Source organism: Astyanax mexicanus, chromosome 5 (assembly GCF_023375975.1).
Source record: "Astyanax mexicanus isolate ESR-SI-001 chromosome 5, AstMex3_surface, whole genome shotgun sequence".
Lineage (NCBI taxonomy): Eukaryota > Metazoa > Chordata > Actinopteri > Characiformes > Acestrorhamphidae > Astyanax > Astyanax mexicanus.
The window spans coordinates 7,529,108-7,555,147 of NC_064412.1; the positions used below are offsets into that span (position 1 = coordinate 7,529,108).

At 36.5% G+C, this 26,040-nt stretch overlaps 1 protein-coding gene across 1 annotated transcript in view; it reads right to left on the reverse strand.

Moving 5' to 3' along the window:
* LOC103036892 (cadherin-22) overlaps window positions 1-26,040 on the reverse strand; it is a 330,834-nt gene that overhangs the window by 76,434 nt on the left and 228,360 nt on the right. The window contains exons 7-9 of the mRNA XM_022675617.2: window positions 20,984-21,171; window positions 19,249-19,505; window positions 3,372-3,508 (exon numbers count right to left, since the gene is read on the reverse strand). Coding sequence (XP_022531338.2) covers window positions 3,372-3,508; window positions 19,249-19,505; window positions 20,984-21,171 — 582 coding nt within the window. The remainder of the gene's footprint in view (window positions 1-3,371; window positions 3,509-19,248; window positions 19,506-20,983; window positions 21,172-26,040) is intronic.

Below are 26,040 nucleotides of genomic sequence, written 5' to 3' on the forward strand. Positions count from 1 at the left end.
TGATTTCTTTGTTAGAGGCTTAAAAATGAGTCAAAATTTTAATTATTCAGTCTTTTTACTAATTACAAATTAATTGCCGAATAATACAATCTACTCTAATATACTCAGATCCAACATGTGAGCAGATATTAAGAGGTTAGACATAAGGTACACTATTACACTCCTGACTGTGACAATTTAGCACCTTTTTCCCCACATTGATCAGCAAGTCTGACTTTTTGAAGAGCGCTAATTGCATGTGTGAGTGGAGTGCCAACTCCCATTAAATGACAATTGCTGATTTGTCCACCAACTTCCGCACAGTGCATTTTGATGCAGGCTGGGAACGATAGACAGATATTTAGAGGGAATTCTTCTGAAGTCCACCAGTGACTTCGTTAGCTGGTATTTTCTGTGGTATTATTTGTGTGAAGCGCCAGATGAAAAAGGGCTTTATCTCCAAGAGACAGGCCTGTGTCTCTGACTGAGGGTGCAAGAATCACTGTCGCTCCCTCTCGCCCTTAAAATAGCCAATTAACATTAAAATGCGCCGCTGAAAGCCGAACGCAGACCATCATACAAAGGCAAGACACTCAGTATTTGTCTTCCAGCTTCCACACTCCCAAATGACCATCATTCTGACAAACAGAGCCCATTGTTGCATTGCTGGCTGGTAGTAAGCTTTTGATAATTTAACAAACATACTCATGGAAAGGATCTAAATGAATCCTCAGTAAAATACCTCACATTCAGCTTTTGCATGACAGTGAGATCAGGCTGCCTGATTGGTTCCTTTGAGAGACGAGAGATTAAAAAACAAAGTAAATATATATATATATATATATATATATATATATATATATATATATATATATATATATATATATATATATAAGCTAAGTGGAGAGATAATTTGCAAAGACAGAGATTGCAATTACATGATTTTGCAGAGGAATGTTTTAAATATAAATATATTTAAAAGAAAATGTGCTACATATTCCCAGCTCCCTTCCAACACAGAGAGGATCAGAACCCACACAGCAGATCAATCTGACATTTTTATTCAAATTGTATACAGGAAAAATCGGTAACACTTTTTTTGAATGTCATCTTTATTAGACTTTATAAACATACTCATAACACATTATAATGCATTCATAAGGCATTATAAACATGGCTATACATATTTATAAAACTCTATAATTCATCATAGCCATGTTTATTATGCATCATGAACTGTGATTATAATGCATTAATAGCTGTGTTTATAACATGTTATACATCAATACCAAGAAACTCAATCTCAGCTTGCAGACTTTATCATGACTAAAAAAGCTTCCAACTTATAAACACACCCTCAATAATCCTATAAATATATATTTTAACCACTCATAAATTATTCTTGTCTTGAATATAATATTAATTATAGTCAATTATAATGTATTATAACAGTTCTTTGTGCGCTCTAAGTAAAGTGCCAGACTTTCATTGTAGGACTAGATTATTAATGATAGAGATATACTATTTTAACATATATATTATAAGCACAGCTTATAATGTATTATAATCACAGGTCATAATGCTTAACAAACATGGCTATAATGGGTTATGCATTTTTATAAACATTTATAGCCATGTTTATAATGCCTTATGAATGCATTATAATATGTTATGAATGTGGTTATAGCGTCTAATAAAGATGACATTCGTAGAAAGTGTTACCGAAAAATCTTAACATGCATAACATTATGACTTATTTCCACACACATTTTCTATTATATAGGACAATTTGGGCTCTACTGTAGTGATCTATAGTGCACCAATCAATTGTGGATCATGCAGCTGAATTTAGGGCATGTTGGTGTGTCTTTGGTATTGTGAGGCCGTAAAAAATTCTGCTATGCTTCTCTAATTATCTTAATTTATTATGGGTTTGTTTTGGGCAAAATAACTACTTAGTAAAAATGTGTAAAAGTAAAATAAAATCTATATAAAGAAGTGTACACATACCTAGCTTTAGTTTGAGTAAAGCAGGTAGTTTCACACTTTTTCTGTGGACACTTTTGAGTCTTTATTTACTGATATTATAATAATAATAATAATAATAATACTTTATTTTTATATAGCGCTTTTCTAAAACCCAAAGACGCTTACAGTCATCATTTGTGAAAACAAATAGAAACATTACACAACAAGTGGTGACAGACAATCAACATAGTACGAGAACAGACAGCAGGGATAAGTGGTATAGTACATTAAACAGAGGGAAGGCCGTAGGCAAGAGAAAAGAGGTGAGTCTTGAGTGTAGATTTGAACAAGGAAAGAGAGGAGGATTGTTTGACCACAGATGGGAGAGAATTCCATAGTTGAGGAGCAAGTCTGGAAAAAGCCCGATCACCAAAGCCACGGAGTTTAGAGGCTGGGACTTTAAGAAGTCCAGCAGTAGCAGACCTAAGGGATCGAGATGGTCTGTAAGGAAGAAGGAGGTTTGACAGATAAGGAGGTGCAAGATTATTTAATGCCTTATAGGTAAGTAAGAGAATCTTGAATTGAATCCTGTATTTAACAGGGAGCCAGTGAAGATTTTGGAGAACAGGTGTAATGTGTTCATGGGTGCGAGTGTGAGTGAGTAAACGGGCAGCTGCGTTTTGTACCATCTGGAGTTTATGGATAGAGGAAGAACTAATGCCAGCAAGCAAGGAGTTACAGTAATCTAGTCTGCTGGAAATAAAAGCATGAAGGAGTATTTCAGCAGTGGACTGAGTAAGGGATCGTCGAATTTTAGCTATTCTGCGCAGATGAAAGAATGCAGTTATATGGGTTGAAACATCATATAAAAATGTTTGAAGCACTAAAGGTAAATAATATTGGTTGGGGAAGGAGATCTCACTGTTTTAGGTGTTTTTCTCAATGGGTTTCTTGTAGATTTAGCTTTACCGCACTGGGATATGATCACTATTTTTAGAAAGAGTAAGTTCTGCTCTTTCTAACCATATATGAATTATGTTTATGTGTGAAGGGATTCCTGAGTAATTAAGCTGAGAATACAAGATGCGATTTTGGACAGGAAATCCGTCCGTAGGGTTCTATGGCTTAAGTGTTTCTTCTTCATAGTCTGGATGCAGGAAAAAAGTAAGGTGTGTACCATCCATTGTCTGGTGCTGTATCTTATTAAATATATGGTGAATAGCTTTAAAAAAATCAAGAATTCAGTCACAAAGCTACACAACATAAATTAAAGCTCAGAATGGGGGAGAAACACAGGAAAGGGACCAGGCAGAAAATCTTGCGCAGTGAAAGGGCATATGATTTGCCTCCCGTTTATTTAAAGTGATGTGACAGGCTTTAGGCCAAAACACGTCTGTCTGCCTTTGAAGGAGCGGAGGACGTACCTGCTTCTACGGCTGTCACTGTGATGTTGTGCCAACCTGCCGTTTCCCTGTCCAATATCTTCCCCAGGGTGATGGCACCAGTCACAGCATCAATGTTGAAAATCTGTTCCTGGTCTGTGCTCCGGTCTATCGAGTATCTGGACAGAGACAGAGACAGAGAGAGAGGAGGACAGGAGGACAGGAGAAGATGTCAGTGGGCATGTATGGGCAGAAAGAAAAAAAAAAAAAGTATAATAAGATCTACTGAGCTTTTTTTGAGATGCATTTCCAGTCCTGATACAAAACATAATGGATATTTCAGTAACCATTTTTATGAATGTCATCTCTATAAGCCTCTATAAACATACCAATAAAACATTATAATGCATTTATAAGGCCTACATAATTATAAAAAAATGTATAACCCATCATAGCCATGTTTATTATGCATTATGAATTGTGATCATCATGCATTAATAGCTGTCTTTATAACATTATATGTCAATACCAAGAAACTCGGAATGCATTATGACTGAAAAAGCTTCTAAACTTATAGACACATAATAAAATAATACAAATAATACCGTATTTATTTTAACCACTCATGAATTATACTTGTCTTTAACATAATATATACGTTACAGTCACTTATAATGTATTATAACACAAAATATTATCTTTGTGCACTCCCAGTAAAATGACAGACTTTCATTGTGGGAAAAGATTATTAATTATCAATATGTACTATTTGAATGTACATATTATAAGCACAGCAGTTTATAATGCATAATAAACAGGGCTATAATGGGTTATGCATTTTTATCAATATTTAAAGCCATGTTTAGAATGACTTATGAATGCATATCAAAATAGTATGAATGTGGTTTTACTGTCTAATAGAGATGGCATTCATAGAAAGTGTTACTGACATTTCTACAATCATGGACATTATTTATGACTCACTATGTATTTGGATTAAACAAATCACAAGAGGTATTACATCCAAAAAAAAACAAAACAACAAGATTTAACTTAAAAAAAAGGAACCAAATCAAACCTATTGATCCTTCGGTAACACTTTCTATGAATGTCATCTTTATTAGACTCTATAACTACATTCATAATATATTATAATGCATTCATAAGGCATTATAAACATGGCTATAAATATTTATAAAAATGCATAACCCACTATAGCCATGTTTATTAAGCATTATGAGGTGTGATCATAATACATTATAAGCTATGCTTATAATATACATGTTAAAATAGTTTATATCTATCGTTAAATATCTAGTCCCACAATGAAAGTCTGTCACTTTACTTAGAGCGCACAAAAACCTGTTATAATACATTATAATTGACTATAACTAATATTATATTTAAGACAAGTATAATTCATGAGTGGTTAAAATATATTTATAGGATTACTGAGGGTGTGTTTATAAGTTGGAAGCTGTTTTAGTCATGATACAAGTCTACAAGCTGGGACTGAGTTTCTTGGTATTGACGCATAAAATGTTATAAACACAGCTATTAATGCATTATAATCACAGTTCATGATGCATAATAATCATGGCTATGATGAATTATAGAGTTTTATGAATATGTATAGCCATGTTTATAATGCCTTATGAATGCATTATAATAGGTTATGAATATGTTTATAGAGTCTTATAGAGATGACATTCATAGAAAGTGTTACCAATCCTTCTGTGAAATCGCATGTAAAGATCCAATTTTGTTTGGAGAGGAATTAGTGCCAAATTGAAAAGCAAACACTACCATGGAAAAATGTAAATGCAATCTACAAAATGCATTGCTTTTCCTTGCTAACATGCAGAATATGTGCCAAATAAAATGCAAGACCACTGCACTTGATCTTATTATTGAAAAACCATACAAATGAATTTCACTGAACACTGAATTTGTGTCAGAATTGCACTTCAGTTCAATGCAATCAGTTCAACTGCGTTGAATGTCACTGTGCGGTGCTGTGAATGTTCAAAAGCAAGTCACAATGCACAGGATTGCATTTCGTCTAGGAGCACTGCGGTGTTCGTACCAAAATGAAATGAAATTAACCACTGTTCAATCAGTGGTTAACCCACTACTTAAAGCTCCACTAGGTAGGATTGAGATTTTGTGCTCGTGGGCTCCCCCTACAGTTGCAGAGTGTAATAAATGTTTCAGGCGGATTAGTTTCTCTTTCTCGTTTTCTGGCTTTTACAGACATATTCGGTCTCTTTCCAGCTTCTGCCAGAGTGTCTGTATGTTAGTTTGTAAAGAATGAACCAGTAGTCTTTGTAGAACTGTTAGAACTACAGGTCGGAAAGCAGGTCGCAGTTCTCGCGAGCGTTGGTCGCGGCCACCTCGGAAAACTTACAGAGTCTGGTTTGAGCTCAGAGGAGCTCCGGCACAGACACGAGAGCACCGCTATTCCTCCTATTACACCTCAACGCAGCGCTGCAGTGAGTTTCAAGCTGTAATTTTACTTCTTTAAAAAGATCAAAAATAAAGAAAATCCTACCTAGTGCTGCTTTTAATTGGGGCAGGTCCTGGCTATTTAATTTCCATTCCAGTTAAGGGACCATTAATGAGAGCGTGATTTACACCAGATATCCCAAGAATATTGCTGAACTGAAACAGTTTAGTGAAGAGGAATGCTCCAAAATTTCTCCTGATCATTGTGCAGGTCTGATTTGCAACTACAGGAAATGTTTGGTTGAGGTTTCTGCTGCCAAAGAAGGATCAACCAGTTATTAAATACAAAGGTTCATATACTTTTCCACCCTGCACTGTGAATGTTAACATGTTGTGCTCAATAAAACCATGCATATATATATATATATATATATATATATATATATATATATATATATATATATATATATATATATATATATATATATATATATATTGTGGTAGGCCCCTGGGGTTAGGGGCGTGACCACTGTGACCCGGAAGGAGGAAGCACACAGAGAACACAGACACGGGGAGTAAATGAACTCAAATCATACCTTTATTCGGCTTGAAATTGCCCTCCACCACACCCAAAACAAATTTAAAACATAACTCAACCCAATGGGGCTCTAGAGTCTGTAGAATTACTTAGTTTTTACTATTAAAGGTCCGTGCGGCCTCAGCCCTCAGCTCCCCAGTCAAGAGTCCTCCCCCTTGAGTGAGCTGAGGCTGAGTTTATATACCTGTCCCAGCTGGCTGCTTAATCAGTCCTCATGCGGGCCAGCTGGGACACATAGGGCTGTGCGCTCTGGCGTGGGGCGGACCCCCAACTCCCCCGCCTCCTCACGCCACAATATATATATTTTTCGTGTGTTATTAGTTTAAACAGACTGTGTTTGTCTATTGTTGTGACTTGATGAAGATCAGAACACATTTAATGACCAATTTATGGAGAAATCCAAGTAAATCCCAAAGGGTTCACATACTTTTTCTTGCAACTGTAGACTTTGAATGATATTTTCATTACTAAAAAAAAAAAAACAACTTCTAATCAGGCATCTTTAAATATATTAATTGTTATAATTGTTTTTATGCTTTTTACAGATTAAATTTAGCATGTAGTGTCCTGATTTTAATTGATGGTGATGGTGAATTAAAAATGTAAATAATACAGAAACAACACTGGTGTGAAACGTTAGTGTGAGAATATGTATGTAAGTACAGGGGTGTGGGTTTTGTTGTCGCTCTGCAGGCTGAGGAATAAGCCAGACAGCTCCTGCTGCCAGACACTCCTTTCCAAACTGATGATTAATATTTCATGCGGCACTCCATTGAAACCAAAACATATTTTTATGTTCCGCGTGTCGTATATGCACCTCTTAGAAGGTTACAGAGTCAACAAAACACAATGAGGGCTTTAGCTTTTCTCCCTTAGTCCACTTATGCTTTTATGTGCTTTTAAAATGGCATTGGAAATGAATTTAGCAATTTTGTTGCTTGCGTTATTCTGTAGTTATGTAAATTATTAGAGGGTGCAGGTCAGTCTGCTGTAGTAGTAGTAATAATAATAATAATAATAATAATAATAATAATAATAATAATAATAATAATAATAATAATAATCACCAAGACCATGTGTAAATTTTATTTTTATTTTATTTTTATTTCCAATTTTCTCCCATTTTTCTCCTAATTTATCTGGCCAATTGTCCAACCCATTTAGCTGCTACTCAGTTACATAGGGTGAAGACTAGCACATGCCTCCTTAGACACGTGAGGTCAGACTCCGCCTCTTTTCGAGCTGCTGTTGATGCTGTTGATCACAGCGCATTTGGAGGAAAACGCAGCGACTTGGTTCTGATACATCAGCTCACAGATGCCCTGTGCTGATCGACATCACCCTTTGAAGTGATAAGGGGAAAGAGTGCCATCAACCCACCCAGAAAGAGCAAGGCCAATTGTACTCTTCCAACTAGCGATCTCCCAATCATAGTGGCAGCGCTTTAGAGTGTTTAGAGTGTTTAGAGTGTTAGTTCACTACGTAATTATATATGTGTCTTATTTATCTATAGGTGTTATTTTTGTTCCTACAATGTAGAAAAGACATTTATAGTAACCCATTTTTGGGTAATTCAGAGTATCCAATAAACATGATCTCCATGTTTATGGTATGTGGGAGGAAACCAACACAGACAGAGGGAAAACTTAGAATTTTCCCTAAACCCAAGACCCCAGCACTGAGAAGGGAATGTACTAAACACCAAGCCTCTGATATGTCACCCAATGATAGGGGTCTGCCTCACTGCCTCACTATGGTAGCAAGGAAACTATACGTTTTTTTTTTTTAAGACAAAAAATAAAGATATATGTCCAGTTCACTCCAATGCAGAGCGAAAAGATAAAAAAAAGTGCAAAAATACATTCAGTACACTGTTGTTGTGTGTGGGAACTAGGTGGAAAAAAACACACTCAACAGAAGAGCAGAAGAGGCACAGATTCTGCTAACTGCAATGCCAACAAAAGTGTCAAAAGGAATCTGTGTGAGGCGCGCAAAACTGTGTGTAAATTCCCACTCAGCTTGTAAATGTTTATGAGACTTGCCATTAAAGCAGTGGCTTGTCATAAAAAAAAAAAAAAAAACGCTCCGCACCACAAAGTTGTGAAGCTTCACACTCTCATATCACCAATAAAGAGCAAATTTCTTTGTGCAAACTTGTGAAAGGCAAGAAGAAACAGCAGAGGAAGACAAAGAAAACAGTTTCCTCTTATTGGCTTTTACACGACTGCGGCACAGAGGGGGGAGAAAAAGAGCGAAAAATAAACAAACGCTAATAGAGGGGTGTTTTCTGCAGGAGTGGTGCAGAATCCTTGGGGTCGCCCGTTGACACCGAGGTGGCGTAAGTGCAGGAGAGAGCCATGAGGCTGTGGGCACGACTCCGCTCGCTTAGCTGAGTCCAATAGAGATGATTAAAGTGCTACCGATGGGCATGGGAGTGGTGCCATGCAGGGGCACGTGCCAGCCAGCCAGCCAGGCAGCCAACTCTGCCACTGCACTGTGCTTTATAACACCTGGAGCACTTTGAGCTCTGTCTCATGCATTTTTAATGGACGTAATTTGCACTGCGGGTGCGCGAGAGTGCGAGCGAGAGAGTATATGTGTGTGAGTGTGTGTGTGTGTGTGTGTGAGACTATGTGGCCAGTCTTAGTCTTTTATTCCCTCAGCGCTGCACCTCTGAAAAGTAGCAATGAGCTTGCTGTATATTTCTGGGCGCTAACGAGTCCTGAGAATGGAGGGGTCTATCAGTGTGTTTACAGGGCTAAAACAGGCCTTGGTCTCTATGAAGGCCTTGGAGCTCAATTATGACTTTTTTATTATTTATTTTTTCACTCTGCTCAGACTTTCTGTTCGTTATTATTCGCTGTTTAAAAGTGACCCATATTTTAGATCAAGGAAAATATGCAAAAGTACTGACTTGCATACAGAATACAGCAGAACATGTTTACTCTTCTGAGGGCTGCAGAGGTCATAGAGGCTAAATAATGAAACAATGGCTATGTCAAGTTAGAAATTAGAAATTAGAACGCCCCGTTAGATCTTATATTCTTTCAAACAACATATATGAATGATGCTGTTATAAGTGCATCACTTAAAAAAAAAAAGAATTAGTGAAAAGAATAAGATAATTATTAATATTGGACTATGACTACTTTACGTTAAATCATATTGCAGTTTTTCTAACATTTGGATTTTAGGGGAAATGTTCATTTATACGGTCCACTCACATCACTCATCACACTTAGTGCAACCTCTAGTTTACAACCTCTTTACAGCTTTTTTCGGCTTAAATATATTAGCTGTGATAACTTATATAATATATGAGCTAAGATAACTTAGCCTTGGCATTGTTTTGTATTTTCTCCAAAAACACTGGTTTTACTCCAATGTTATTTGACTAGCACTATTGGAGTATATATGTATGACATGTATAGCACAGCTGAAATATATTAATGATTGGTATAGCACTGCTGAAATAATAATAATAAAAAAAAAAACATTAGCACACATTAAGTTCTAATATCTGATATTTTCCACTCTGGTAAAAAAAAAAAAAAAAAAAACTAACCTGAGTTAGATGCTTCCTATAACCAATTATAAATAAAGTAAAATGACCCTCTAAATGCATGGCATAATTCTCCTATAGGGCATAAGTGGTTGCTGTGGCCTTTAGCCAACAAAAAGCCACTCTGAAGGAAATGCCCTGTATGCAAATATATATGGAACCAGGAGCCAATAGGAAAGATGCAATTTTATTCATCATGGTTGCACTTCGTAAAAACAGCTTTCGATTTTCACTATTTAAGCCATTAATAAACAGAAATGTTGTAATAAGTTTGGTTTGCATTACTAAACAATGCTTAGCATTAGCAAACCAGCTAGCTCTAATATTTAAATCTAGCTATTAAGTTAATCATATTGTACTGGTTTTCTAAGCATTGCTATTCACAGTAGTATCATATTTAACACATTATGTTTCTATAATAAAAACATAGTATTGTTCTGTTGCAGTTTGCTGGTAATTTTATATGTTTTTTTTTTTTTTTTGTGCACAGAGAAGTGAGTGTTATGCTATGCCATAGGGTACAGTATGATGTATTTAGAAAATTATAATTCAAAGCATAAATTAGCCTTAAAAACGGAATGAATTAGGCTCATTATACCACTTATATATCACAGACCACTTAAAAATGACAAGTTTCTTATTTGATTTTACCAAATTGAAAAACCTGGAATATAATCAAGAGGAAGATGGATGATCACAAGCCATCAAACCAAGCTGAACTGCTTGTATTTTTGCACCAGGAGTAAAGGCTTAAAGTTATCCAAAAGCAGTGTGTAAGACTGGTGGAGGAGAACATGATGCCAAGATGCAGGAAAACTGTGAGTAAAAACCAGGGTTATTCCAACAAATGTTGATTTCTGAACTCTAAAAACTTTATGGATATAATTTGTTTGTTTGTTTGTTTGTTTGTTTTTTTGCATTATTGAAGGTTCTCATTTTCTGCAAATAAATGCTCTAAATGAGAATATTTTTATTTGTAATTTGGGAGAAATGTTGTCCGTAGTTTATAGAATAAAACAACAATGTTCATTTTACTCAAACATAAACCTATAAATAGCAAAATCAGAGAAACTGATTGAGAATCTGAAGTGGTCTCTTTATTTTTTCCAGAGCTGTTGACGACTGCCGCTGTCCAAGGTCCTGAACTGCTTCTACCAGATGTTCAGCACCTTGGACAGTGGTAGCAGTGTATATGGAGCCTCACTCATTCCCTTCTTAAGCTTCTGGTTTGAATCTAAGCTGTAGTAAATGCAAAAGCCAGAGACAGCCACTGCTGTCCAAGGTGCTGAACTGCTTGTGTTGGAGGTTCAGCACCTTGGACAGGGACCAACCATCTCTGGGGTGCCTCACTCGTGTCCTCTGCTGTGGACCCCCACCACCTCACGTATCAGTACTACACACAGCTGGCTCATGCTATAATGAGCTCTGCTGGCACGCTGACGAGAAGTCTGATAAAAAGACAGATGCTGAGCACCACACTAACTCTCACTCTACCTCTCTCACTAACAGGCACCTCTACGAATTCAGAGGCGGAACACGGAAACTCGCCGTGTCCCCGCCACTGCTCAGTCCGAGCTCTGAAAGAAATACAAGGCTGAACTCTGTCGTTTTTTCGTAGTGAGAAGCTCTGCTTAAAGCCAGCTCTCAAAGTTCAATTTTCCACCTCTATTCTGGCACTGTTTTTAGTTTTCCCTGTTTTTTCCACCTCTTTTCAGGTTAAAGATTTTCTCTTTGTTCGATACTCATTAAAACTGAGTTTAAACTGCACTGATTGACTCTGTCTGTGTTTGTCCAGCCCAGGAGTGCTGGTTCTGATCACACTGTTCTCTGGAAAACATTAGCCTTGTCCTGATTTTGCTTTTTGACGGCAGTGGCTTGTGAGTACAGGTACACAATGCAATGGTGCAACATGGAACTTAAAGAGTATATGTAAAGAGTGCTAAAATTGAACAATATTTTTTTTGTACTTATTATTCTACTTTAATTGTATAAAACAGTACAAAAGTCTGACTTAAATGAACTGTACTAAAATGAAAAAAACATACTACTTCATGTACGTAACCCTCATATTTTAAATATGCTTACAGTAAAATTATAATACATTTAATGAGTACTACAATTGTTCAAATATGCTTCTTGTTCCTGTTTTTTTGTAAGTAGCACACTGCTTGTATACTTTAAGTATAAAAGTATATTTTAATATACTGTACTACAATTTTTAGCATGTTACAAATTTATTTTCAATTTAATAAATGTAGTAATTTATTTAATTTCTAAAAAGTTACATAATACATTGCATTTTAAGTGAATTATTATTATGATTACAGCAGTTACTGATGTAGAGAAGTAGAGAGTTCTTGCTCATCTCTAAATATCTTTTAATTTATAACTTTTTTGATAATAGATGCTGCTCTTTGATTTTAACTCTGGCTAAAGCTACATGTAGATATTGTGATGACCTTTAGTTTAGTTGGAGACTTATTTTTGTACTTTTCTATAAGAATGTTAAACATATCTTCATGCCAAACTACAAACAAAGCCAGATACTGCCAGTGAGAAAGTAATTAAGTAAAAGTTAATTATATATAAATACAAATTCCATAAATAGGCTGATTAAATTAACTTCAAACACATTTAACTCCTTGACTCTACCCAGTTAGCCCTACTCCTCTGTGTTGCATGTGTATGCGGGTAGTGTGTAAGGGTGTAGGGGGAAGTGTGAGGGCTATCTGGCCCAAAAAACAGAGATTCTTCAGAGGCACACTCCAAACAGAGGATTATGAAAAATCACTGGTGTAGCACAAGTGACCAAAGAAATCCACAAATTTGAGTATTTTCCTTTTTAAAAATATAATAACAAATATATTACCATAGACTAACGTGCAGTTACAATGTTTTATGGCCAATTTCTCCATTAATAAGTATAAACAAATCTCTAGTAGTTCTTTACAGTAGCTAACTAGCTAGCTCCATTTTCCATTCCACCTTAAATAGAAGCTAATAAAAGCCCATTTCAGCTCCTTATAAAAAATTAATTTTCACATCCTTCTCTCTTTTTGAAGACATATGATAAATCATTAAAGTTAACTAGATAAGCTATATATATATATATATATATATATATATATATATATATATATATATATATATATACAGCTCTGGAAAAAGACAAAACATCACTTAAAATGATGAGCTTCTTTGATTTTACCAAATTGAAAACCTCTGGAATATAATTAAGAGGAAGATGGATGATCACAAGCCATCAAACCAAACTGAACTGCTTGAAGTAAAGGCATTAAGTTATCCAAAAGCATTGTGTAAGACTGGTGGAGGAAAACATGCCAAGATGCATGAAAACTGTGAAACAAGGGGTAGTGGTCCAAAAGAGAAATGTGATTGGGCCTAAGTCTCACCCACATACAAAGGCAGAAAATAATAAGGGGAAGAAAACATTATTCTTCACACTATCAGTCTTTAACTATACACCAGCAATAAGCAGCTACAGGGTACATGTTCTTTCTAATAAAAGCTACTGGCTATTACATCAAAGGTATTTTAACCGACCATTTTTAATAACATATAATTTACTATTATTTCTTCATACTGGAATCGGAGAGCGCACATGCTGCAGTTCTCAGCATAGCCCCTGTTCTAGAGTAATTTGAGTCAAGTGTTTTGGCAGTAGAGAAAGCACTCCAGGCCCAGGGTACAGCAGATCCAGGATCAGAAAACAAACAAAGATGCAGACTAATGCTGGGTGGCTTGGACAAAATATCTATCAGATTTTTTTTTTTTTTAATTCAGTCAGTTTCACAGTATCACTTTATATCTACAAGGTGGAGCAGCTACAGTTGTGGTCAAAAGTTTACATACACTTGTAAAAAAACATAATGTTATGGCTGTCTTGAGTTTTCAATAAGTTCTACAACTCTTATTTTTCTGTGATAGAGTGATCGGAACACATACATGTTTGTCACAAAAAACAGTCATAAAATTTGGTTCTTTCATAAATTTATTATGGGTCTGCTGAAAATGTCACCAAATCTGCTGGGTCAAAAATATACATACAGCAACATTAGTATTTGGTTACATGTCCCTTGGCCATTTTCACGGCAACTAGGCGCTTTTGGTAGCCATCCACAAGCTCCTGGCAAGCTTCAGGTCGAATGTTTGACCACTCTTCTTGACAGAATTGGTGCAGTTCAGCTAAATGGGATGGTTTTCTTGCATGAACCCGTTTCTTTAGCACTGTCCACATGTTCTCAATGGGGTTTAAGTCAGGACTTTGGGAAGGCCATTCTAAAACCTTAATTCTAGCCTGGTTTAGCCATTCCTTTACCACTTTTGATGTGTGTTTTGGGTCATTGTCTTGTTGGAACACCCAACTGCGCCCAAGACCCAACCTTCGGGCTGATGGTTTTAAGTTTTCCTGCAGAATTTGGAGGTAATCCTCCTTCTTCATTATCCCATTTACTTTCTGCAAAGAACCAGTTCCACTGGCAGCAAAACATCCCCAGAGCATAATACTACCACCACCATGCTTGACAGTAGGCATGGTGTTCCTGGGATTAAAGGCCTCACCTTTTCTCCTCCAAACATATTGCTGGGTGTTGTGGCCAAACAGCTCAATTTTTGTTTCGTCTGACCAGAGAACTTTCCTCCAGAAGGTTTTATCTTTGTCCATGTGATCAGCAGCAAACTTCAGCCGAGTCTTAAGGTGCCTTTTCTGGAGCAAGGGCTTCTTTCTTGCACGGCAGCCTCTCAGTCCATGGCGATGTAAAACACGCTTGACTGTGGAGACTGACACCTGTGTTCCATCAGCTTCCAAATCCTTGCAGACCTGCTTCTTGGTGATTCTTGGTTGACTCTTGACCATCCTGACCAATCTCCTCTCGGCAGCATGTGATAGCTTGCGTTTTCTTCCTGATCGTGGCAGTGACACAACTCTTCCATGCACTTTATACGTATAATTGTCTGCACAGTTGCTCTTGGGACCTGTAGCTGCTTTGAAATGGCTCCAAGTGACTTCCCTGACTTGTTCAAGTCAATAATTCGCTTTTTCAGATCCACACTGAGTTCCTTTGACTTTCCCATTGTAGCTTTTGTAGCTGAGTCTAATCACTGGGTCAAATGAGCCCTATTTAAATGGGCTCATGAGAAGTCAACAGCTGTAGTCAATCAGAATCTCTTACAAGAAGTGAAGAGGCCATGACATGAAGCTAATTTGATTGACACAACTCGCTACATCACCAAAATTGACAAATTTTGTTGCTGTATGTATATTTTTGACCCAGCAGATTTGGTGACATTTTCAGCAGACCCATAATAAATTTATGAAAGAACCAAATTTTATGACTGTTTTTTGTGACAAACATGTATGTGTTCCGATCACTCTATCACAGAAAAATAAGAGTTGTAGAACTTATTGAAAACTCAAGACAGCCATAACATTATGTTTTTTTACAAGTGTATGTAAACTTTTGACCACAACTGTATAATAGGTATGAGTGTGTAATAGAGAGTGGAGGACAGTGAGGGATTAAACACAGTGTTTAAAAACTCCAGCAGCACTGCTGCATCTGATCTACTTACTGTACCACCAGCACAACACACACACTAACATCTCATACACCACCACCATGCCAGTGCCACAATTAGTGTAAAAACAGTAGGGTAGTGATAATATTGTGGCTCGATCTTTGTGGCTAGTTTTAACAGTACACAGAATATACAGTAAAAACTAAACTAAAAATTAAAAAGATTAAAAAGAGATAAGTGTGCATGAAACAGCTACAGAATGTAATGTTTGCTGTGCAAATTACTTCATATTAAAAACAAAACATGCAGTGTATTTTTATTCAAAAAGATTGGAGTTTTGCAACATTTTGTGGCCTGTTCAGAATGTGCAGATGTGTGTGTTTAGAGAGAGAAAGAGAAAGAGAGAGAAACAGAGAGAGATTGAGAGACAGAGAGAACATTGCTTTCTTTACTGTCTCTCAAAGACTCTAATATCGTAATTGCGAGTTCGCTGTCAGAAGCAATGGATTTATTTTAAGGCTGGCAAAAGCAAAAAAAAAAAAAACAAAACTGCCCGGGGGTCCTTGGAGATCATGCATGTGTGTGCTAGCATACTGATGCTATGATGCTATTCACACATATACTCTAAACTACTAAATTACACCATGCTGAATTTCTTCATGTCCTTTCTGTTTTTGTGATGCGTACCAAGGTATTATGGACTGTAGCCAAATTGTATATATACAACACTGTGCAAAAGTTTTAGGCACCAAAGCAAATTACACTATTCCATTTATCTCAGCAATATGAGTGTTTTTATCTGAAAAAAACAAAACACCACATGTGATTTTAACAGATGCAAATAAACATAAATACAGTAAAATATAACAAGGAATTCTCATTTTTAACTAAGTATGTTTTATCCTGTGAGCCGAGCTGAAGAATAAAGTGTAGAGATTCCAGATTTACTGGATGCTCCTTAGTCAGCATGTGTATATTATGTTCAGTTCCGTCAGCAGCTCACCTGATTTACCACATTTACCAATTTACCAAACCAGGTGTTGATTAATATGATGAGAACTAGAAATAACTCTATTAAATTTAGTTGAAGAGATATTAGGAGATGTTTTACGTAAAACTTTTTTTTTTTTGCTTTTTATAAAACTGCTGTTTTTATTTATTGAAATACTAGTAGTGTTTTACTAAGTTAATGAACACTTACTTCACAGATTTTTGGGTGAATGAAAGTTACACAATGACGTTTTACACACGTTACACACAGACACTGGTGGGAAGTGGCAGCCAATCTTACACAGCGTACTCTCAACCGGAAACAACTGTCTACCTGAGTGCATCGATCACTGAAGAGTTGATCCAGCACAGAGTGCCCATACATATCTAATCATCACACTTGGACAATCTGATCCAGGACTGTTTTTGGACTGTGGTAGGAAACTGAAGTCTCTGGAAGAAGTATCACGCAGACAAAAGGAAAACATGGAAACTCCATCCAGAAAGACTTAACGCCAATGCCCCAGCACTGGAAGATTAATGTGCTAAACACTGAGCCACCATTGCCCCCCACTGTGCCACTGAGTAATATTTGTTGCATTTGTGTAAAATCCTTTTATAGTACCATACTGCCTGAGTCAGCATGCTTTGTTATCTGTAAGTGATGGCTCTGCACCTCTTAGCTTGTCCAAAAATGCATGTCCTGGGGAGGGATGGCTCAAATCACAAATTTTACTTTCTGACTGTAGGGTGAATTCAAGAGCAAGAAGCAACAATCCTTAAATCATGCTGCTTCAAATAGTATTCTAAATAAACTATCATTCCTCCCACCAATAATGAAGAATACAATAAACAGAACTAGAGCAGATACATGCTTATCTACTGTTTATAGACTATTTAAATAGAACCTTGTGGACAAACATTGTGACATTAAAACTGTATTGCATCAGGTGCCAGAGTCCTGAGAGAGCACAATTGATTTTGCTCTCTCTCTGGGTGGGTACAGTAGATGTTGCTCTTTTCCCCCCATCACTCCAAAGGGTGATGTTGATCAGCACAAGGATGCATCTGTGAGCTGATGTATCAGAACCGAGTCGCTGCGCTTTCCTCCGAGTGCGCTGTGATGCTACTCGGCAAAAGTTCAAAAAGAGGCGGAGTCTGACTTCACATGTATCGGAGGAGGCATGTGCTAGTCTTTAACCTTCTGGTGTTAATGCATCACTAGTGATGAGGGATTTACAGCCGAGTGGGAGAATTAGACAGATAAATTAGGAGAAAAATAAGAAAAATTTAGACAAAAAAAAAAATTATTTTTTGCATAGATGAAAGCTTTGCACATCTTGGCTGGATTCTTTTAGTCAGCTTTTTGAAGTAGAGTCACCTGGAATTCAGGCTTCCAGTTAACAGCTGTGCTGAACTCGTCAAGAGTTAATTACTTAAAGTTTGTGCCTCTTAATAATGTGTTTGAGAGTTACAGGTATAAAGTGAATAACTCTATTTGAGTAATGTTCTAATCCATATTATGAGAAGCAAGAACTACTCAACTAAGTAAAAAAAGACCATTAAAACGTTATGATGGAACTGGCACTCATCAGGACCACAAGGAAAGCTAAAGCAATACTTTACTGTTATTCTGTTGTACAGGATAAGCTCATTAAAGTTACCAGCCTCAGAAACCACAAGTTAAGAAAGTTAGTATTTTGGCTTGTTAAAGACTTTTAAGTTACTACATGATTCCTTCTGTGTTCCTTCATATAGTCTTAGTGACTTCAGTATTACTTTATTGATAATTCTATATAATTTAACAAAAAAATGTACCAAAAAAAATGAAGGGCTGAAGTAACTCTATCTATACTTTTCGGGAAGGACTTTCTACAAGATGTTTGAGCACTGCTGTGAGGATCTGATTGCATTCAGAGACAGTAGCATTAGAGACGTATGGAGTACCATCATTCCAGAGAACACAGTTCCACTGCTCCACAGTTTAATCCTGAGGGGCTTTATCCCAACTCTAGCCCACGCCTGGCATCCAGCATGATGCCGATTGGTTCAGGTCAGTCTGTGCCAGTGAGTGGGTGGAGACATCGCTAGTAAATATATTTCTGTTTACATTCATTTTAGTCAACTCATCTGTTTTGAGATTCCATTGCTGATTTTAGCAAATTCTATTGTATAACATGTACAACTGTAAATAACTCTGTTAAGCTCTGTTCTTTAGATGAGTAAAATTATTATTATTTTTTTATTCTATAAACTATGGACAATGTTTCTCCCAAATTCCAAATACAAAAAATGTCATTTAGAGCATTTATTTGCAGAAAATGAGAAATGGCTGAAATAACAAAAAAAGATGCAGAGCTTTCAGACCTCAAATAATGCAAAGAAAAAAAGTTTATATTTATACACTTTTAAGATTTCAGAAATCAATATTTGGTGGAATAACCCTGGTTTTTAATCAGTCTTCATGCATCTCTGCATGTTCTCCTCCACCAGTCTTACACACTGCTTTTGGATAACTTTATGCCTTTACTCCTGTTGCAAAACTTCAAGCAGTTCAGTTTGGTGGTTTGATGGCTTGGGATCATCCATCTTCCTCTTGATTATATTCCAGAGGTTTTCAATTTGGTAAAATCAAAGAAATTCATCATTTTAAGTGGTCTCTTATTTATTTATTTTTTTTTTCAGAGCTGTAGATACTTTATTAATTCCAGTGTTTTTGAGCAACCAATAAAATTAAATTATTTACCCTCAAATCATTTAATATAAAGCCTTAATACCAAACTTACCTCACAGGTACGTTATCCATATCTGGGTCCTTGGCAGTGACAATCCCCACAAGAGCCCCCTGCTTGGCGTCTTCCTGCACTTCCATAATAGTTCCAGTGGGAGGGAAGAATATCGGGGGCTCATCTGTGTCCGAAACACTGACCCTGACGATGGTTTGATCCCGGAACGAGCCCAGGTCCACAAAACGGGGGTCCACATGTTTATTAACTGCCTCCACCACCACGTTATGGGTTCGCTTCTTCTCAAAGTCAAGAGGCTGCAAAACAAAGGAAAGTGAAAGAGAAAATTAGGCTATGTTCACACAGCAGATAAAAGTGGTTTAAACCCAATTTTCTGACCAAATGTAATGCTTATTTTAAGCTGTTTAGACAATCTTTTTAATGTAGCCCATATCTGACATTTGCCTGAAGGGAATTTGTGCTGTGTAACTGACCACACGCTTCATGTGAAGTTTCAGTTTCAGTTTCATCCTTGTCAGAATTACAAATTTGTCAAGAAGGCTTCTGACAGCCAAAAAGGGCACTTTTTTCAACCATGCCCACTTCTTCAACTTGTGTCATTTCTTTCATAATTTTGGTAACACTTCCTAAGAACCCTGTGTTTATAATGCATTATGAAAGCATTCATAATGCATTATATGACATGCATAATACCTTATAATGACTGTAATAAGCCTGTATAATTGCTCATAAGTACTTACAGCAACACATTACAAACTACAAGTGTAAGGGTTTATAAAGAAAGGGGCTTTTAATGCCTTATAATATGTGTTCAGAAGAACATTGTACAATGTAGCATTGTAATGCACTATAACACAGATTTGGTATATTTTGGTATAATGCATTATAATATGCAGCTATGATTTCTCAAATTAAGCTTTTTAAAAGTACTTAACACATTATAAAGCCTTATATACAGTCATTACAGACTTTAAGTGAAGTGAGTTTTTAAATGCTTTTTAAACATGAAGCCATATTAACATTTATTTCATGTTTAAAAAGCATATGAAAACTCTTCACTTTAGATCTGTAATGACTGTATATAAGGCTTTATAAAGGGTTTATAAAGTTTAGGCACACTTTCTCATTCAATGCGTTATCTTTATTTTCATGACTATTTACATTGTAGATTCTCACTGAAGGCATCAAAACTATGAATGAACACACGTGGAGTTTTATGTACTTAACAAAAAATGAGCTGTCCTCCACAGTCACCGGACCTGAACCCAATCCAGATGGTTTGGGGTGAGCTGGACCACAGAGTGAAGAAGACAAAGGAGCAACGAGTGCTAATAAACACCTCTGGGAACTCCTTCCTTCAAGACTGTTAGAAAACCATTTCAGGTGACCACCTCTTGAAGCTCATTGAGAGAATGATGCCAAGAGTGTGCAAAGCAGTAATCAGAGCAAAGGGTGGCTATTTTGAAGAAACTAGAATATATATATATATATATTTTTTTTTTTTTATTATTCATTTTACCTTTTTTTTGTTAAATACATAACTCCACACGTGTTCATTCATAGTTTTGATGGCGTCATGAAAACAAAGAAAACGCATTTAAAAAGAGGTGTGTCCAAACTTTTGGCCTGTACTGTATTTCCTGGAAAGTACATCTTGACTATTTTCCTCTTACAATGTGAGTTATCTAAGGGCAGGCCTTTACTCAGATGACTCAAAATGAGCTGGCACATTCTTCATAACAGGAAGTGACACACGGAGCGCTCTTAAGTCTACCTTCTTGATGGTGATGACGGCCTCCTGGGTGTCTCCATCAGTGGAGACTTTGAACAGCTCTCCTCCTTCCTCGTCTTTGATCAGGTAGCTCATGTCCGTGTTCTCGCCCATGTCCGCGTCCGTCGCAACCACCCGGCCGACTGACGTTCCGACGGACGCCCCTTCCGAAACGGAAAACTGGTACATCTCTGAGAGGTTAAAGGTGGGGAGAAAGAAAGCAAAAACAGGTGTTTACAGTAAATAATCTCATATTCTCTCTGCTGTGCTTTAAATACAGTAATCCAGTATCTAGCAGCACCACAGCAATGCATGTGCTCCTGGCAGGACATTGGTCAAATCATGAATGTAAGGCTTCGGGGACATTATGATTCAGGATGCAGAACTCGCAGCCTGTACACAGCCGCTTCTAATCCCACAGCACACCACGCCAGCCAGAAGTCATTACTGGGATTTAGTTCGAAATGCAGTCCTTTTTGGCTGGGCCTAAAGTGAGGCATTATGTAATTATGCCATTACGGCTACATTACATAGGAAACACAAGCACGCTGACCAAAACTGGAAGGGAGCGGAGGACTCCAGCACGGCTAGTGAGTAAGCAAAGTAGAGTACACTCTGAAGCAGCCATTACAGTAACATTACATTACATTACTTTAAAGAGGCACTGGGGCCATTATCACTACTGATCTGCTAAAAGAGATGTTTGTAGTTGATTATTCTCAATATAATATTTTTAGGTTTATATGCTGCATTAGTTTATGGAAATAGACAAAGCTTAAAAACGATTTTGTGGTGTTTGTGGTACTGCTTTTTAAGTGAAAGAGTAATATTACCTTTCCTTACAATGATAACATTATTTTTCTTTCTTCAAAAAATTGCAAACAAGGTTACTGAACACAATATAGCAACGTTATTAATACTATATGCTTTATGACAATTTTAATTGTTCATTGTAACTTTGTGCTTTGCAGGACTGTCCTTCTTAGTTAACATCAGCCTGCCCAGGGAGTATAGATGGAAATGAGCCATTTGGCTAAATCTGACATATTTATATGATAAAATAATGGCATTAATTAATGTGTACTGCCTTTCTTACTCAAATAAAAAAAAAAGTCAAAGTAAAAAAGGGCTTATAATGATTTTTCATAATGAACTTAATCCATTACAAATTCTTAATTGTATCAGACAGGCCTAAGAATGAAGCATCACACAGCTGAAAGAATGCTGCATGGAGGAGTGGGAAAAAAAAAACTTTCTTACAGTTGATGTCAGAGACTGGTAGACAGTTATAGGGAATTTTTTGTCTATTACATTTTGCATATTATGCTTATTATTACCATTCCTTACAGTAATAATGGAAAATATTGGCTTGTTCTAAAAACTAATTGCAAACAAGGTTACTGAACACAATACAGCAATGTTTGTTCTATTGTATATATTTTGTGTTTGCTTTACTGATTATTTTAATTGTGTTTTGAAACTTTGTGCTTTATCTGACTGTTCCTCTTAGTTAACATCAACCTGCCCAGGGAGTATAGATGGAAATTAGCCATTTGGCTAAATCTGACATATTTATATGATAAAATAATTCTTTCAGTTGATGTCAGAGACTGGTAGACAGTTATAGGGAATTTTCGTCTATTACATTTTGCATATTATGCTTATTATTACCATTCCTTAAAGTTATAATGATAAATATTGGTTTATTATAAAAAAAAAAAACAAGTTGCAAACAAGGTTATTGCACACAATACAGCAATGTTTGTTTTATTTTATTTATTGTGTGTTTGCTTTATGATTATTTTAATTGTGCATTGTAACCACATGCTTTGCAGAATTGTTCTTCTTAATTATCATCAACCTGCCGATGGAAATGGGTCATTTGGCTAAATCTGGCATATTTATATGATAAGATAAGGACATTAATTAATGTAGATTTTCCATGTTACTCAAATACACAAATGAATCGCTAAAGCGAAAGCATCACACAGCTGAAAGAATTCTGCATGAAGGATTAGGAAAAGTTGATGCCAGACGCTTATAGAAAATGTATTTGCTTAATTATAAAAGCCCTCTTAATCTCTTAATATCGTGCATCAAGATTGTATATATTTCATAACAGACTCCTATTGTCATTTTTTTTTTCAAGAAAAAGAACAGTCCAAAGCCCGACAGTGTCATGACCTTCATTTCCATGAGAAGAGTACTGTCTTATAGTGCACGTCCTAGTGCTGCACACGTCTGCTATCAAGCATATAATGTGTAATATCACTCTAACCTGCAGCAAAGTGAGCTTAGTGAATTAGATGGAAGAGAAGGAACAAGAGGGAGAGAGAGAGAGAGAGAGAGACTGGACAAGAGGGAGAGAGAGAGAGAGAGACTGGACTTGAGTGGTTAAGAAGAGAGAGCAGAGGAAACAGGAGGACCATTGAGATGAAGAAGAAAAGAGGCACTGGGGACTGCAGGCCTGACTCACACACTCTTCTCACTGTAATAAATCTAATGCTATAATGCCTCACGGAGGAAAGAAAAGAGCCAAAGAAACAACATAAGAAATGAATGGGGGGGAAAAAAAGGCCCACGTGTCTCTCAAATTTAATATGGCTGCTTCTTTCTTTCTTCTCTTCTCTTTTTATTTCGGTCTTTCTGCGGGGAGCTGGCAGACGCGCGCAGGGCCATACGTACCCCCAGTGTTCCCCTGACATAAACTATATTAAAAGCTTCTCCCACCAGGTTCTTGCTGATATGTAAGCAACGAGACAAAGTGCTTTTCATTTGTCTGCGCTTGTGCTGCTTGCACTCTCTCAGAATCCCCTATTTCAAGCCCGCGCACACCAGCGTCTGCTGCCGGCGCGCTTTGTACTCCGGGCACACGGGTGTGTTTGTGATGGCTGTATACACAAGACTGATGGGCTCCAGCAAAAGACCTTTGGAACCGGCGACGATGCCCGGGCTTCACTTACTCAATCAGCCCCTCTAAATGGATCAAGCTGCTCAATACATAGCAAACAGCATAAGACACTCTTTCACACTGCAGGAGCTTTTCACCCGGCAGCCTGAAGGCGCTATCAGCTTTACTGGGATGAGCGCGGCCTGTCCAAAGACCTGTCTACGCCCCTAACTGAGCACTTTCTCTGTTAATAATAATTAAAAATAATAATAATAATCAAGAATTTTTGGAACATTCTGAGAAATCAGTATGAGATCATGCAAGTTCTAAGACCTACAAGTTCTTTCAACAGGGAGAAATCCTCAAAATACTCAAACCCAAATGTCAAATTACATTTAATTTTTAATATATTTTAAATAACTGATATACTCTATCAAAAACACAATGAACAGTTTCAATCACTTGGCTGAATAATACACAAAACAATGATTTTTATGATGAGTTTTCTGCTTGTTGTGGCTACTACGCTTGCACAGATCTCCAAATAGAGGTGGGAAGGGGGGGCTTTCACACTTACATGGCAACCCTTCTCCATTCTCAGCACAAATAGCAAGCTAATTAAGAGTTATGACAACTCCTATTCATATATTTCAGTCAGTAGCTGATCTCCTTATTAATCATTTCTAGTACCGTATTTTTTTTTTTGCATTATAAGGCACACATAAAATCCTTTGTTTTGCTACATTATTATTATGTAATGTTTGTTTTATTTCATTAGTATTATGCCACACACAACAAGAGTTGCAGTAAGTTACAGTTCTTTACAAAATAGACATTATTTTAAATTTTCTACCTAATGTTTAAAACTGTAAAAACCTTTATTTATTGGAGTAGTATATTTTTTAAAATAAAACAATATTTTTAGTGATTTTCACATTGCCAAGAATACTGTATTAAAAAAAAAATCCTTTGTCAGACATGTCAAACTTTATATATTGTTTTTATCTAACATTCGTGATTTGGTATGAAAAAAAACAAAAATTGTGTGGTACTTCTTCTGACAATATTGCAAAATGTCAAAAAATATCATGTTCTAAGCACCTACCAATGTAAAGCTGACTGGAATAGTTTGCCCAACGTTGTCCTTTTTGCTGATGTCCCCTTTAACACCTTTACATTTTCTGCCAGAACAGTTGTGGGGTGTGTGGATCCTCCTTGTACAAATTAAAATATTTCAGCCTATAGATCTGCAGTTTTCTGTGCTCCACCATGTTTTTTGCAACTATATAAAATTTAAAAGGACAATTCCCATTCAGAGAGCTGCTGGGTGCAGCTAATGCTTTTAAACAAAACTGCTTTTATATTTAAATGTTATATTTCTGGAGGTAGATAATAAATATCACTGCCTTATTAGCATAATTTCCCTAACAAATGTGATATAACGGTATGGAAAAAAAAATAAGAGACCACTTCAGTTTCTGAATCAGTTTCTCTGATTTTGTTATTTATAGGTTTATGTTTGAGTAAAATGAACATTATTGTTTTATTCTATAAACTACAGACAACATTTCTCCCAAATTCCAAATAAACATATTGTCATTTACAGCATTTATTTGCAGAAAATGAGAAATGGCTGAAATAACAAAAAAGATGCAGAACTTTCAGACCTTAAATAATGCAACGAAAACAAGTTCATATTCATAAAGTTTCAAGAGTTCAGAAATCAATATTTGGTGGAATAACCCTGGTTTTTAATCACAGTTTTCATGCATCTTGGCACGTTTTCCTCCACCAGTCTTTCACACTGCTTTTGGATAACTTTATGCCTTTACTCCTGGTGCAACAATTCAAGCAGTTCAGTTTGGTTTGATGGCTTGTGATCATCCACCTTCCTCTTGATCATATTTCAGAGGTTTTTTATCATTTTTAAGTGGTCTCTTATTTTTTTTCCAGAGCTGTATATACGCTACCTGGCCAAAAAATATATATATTATTTTTGCTTTTTTGCTTTTTGTCAGCACCTTTCTGTGTTCCACCATGTTTTCTGTCACTATATAAAATTCCGAAGGACACATCCCATTCAGAGAGCAGCTGGGTGCAGCTGATGCTTTTAAACTGAAGTACTTCTAACGTTCTTTCTCCACTCAAAAAAGTTTCCTCTGTCACAAAA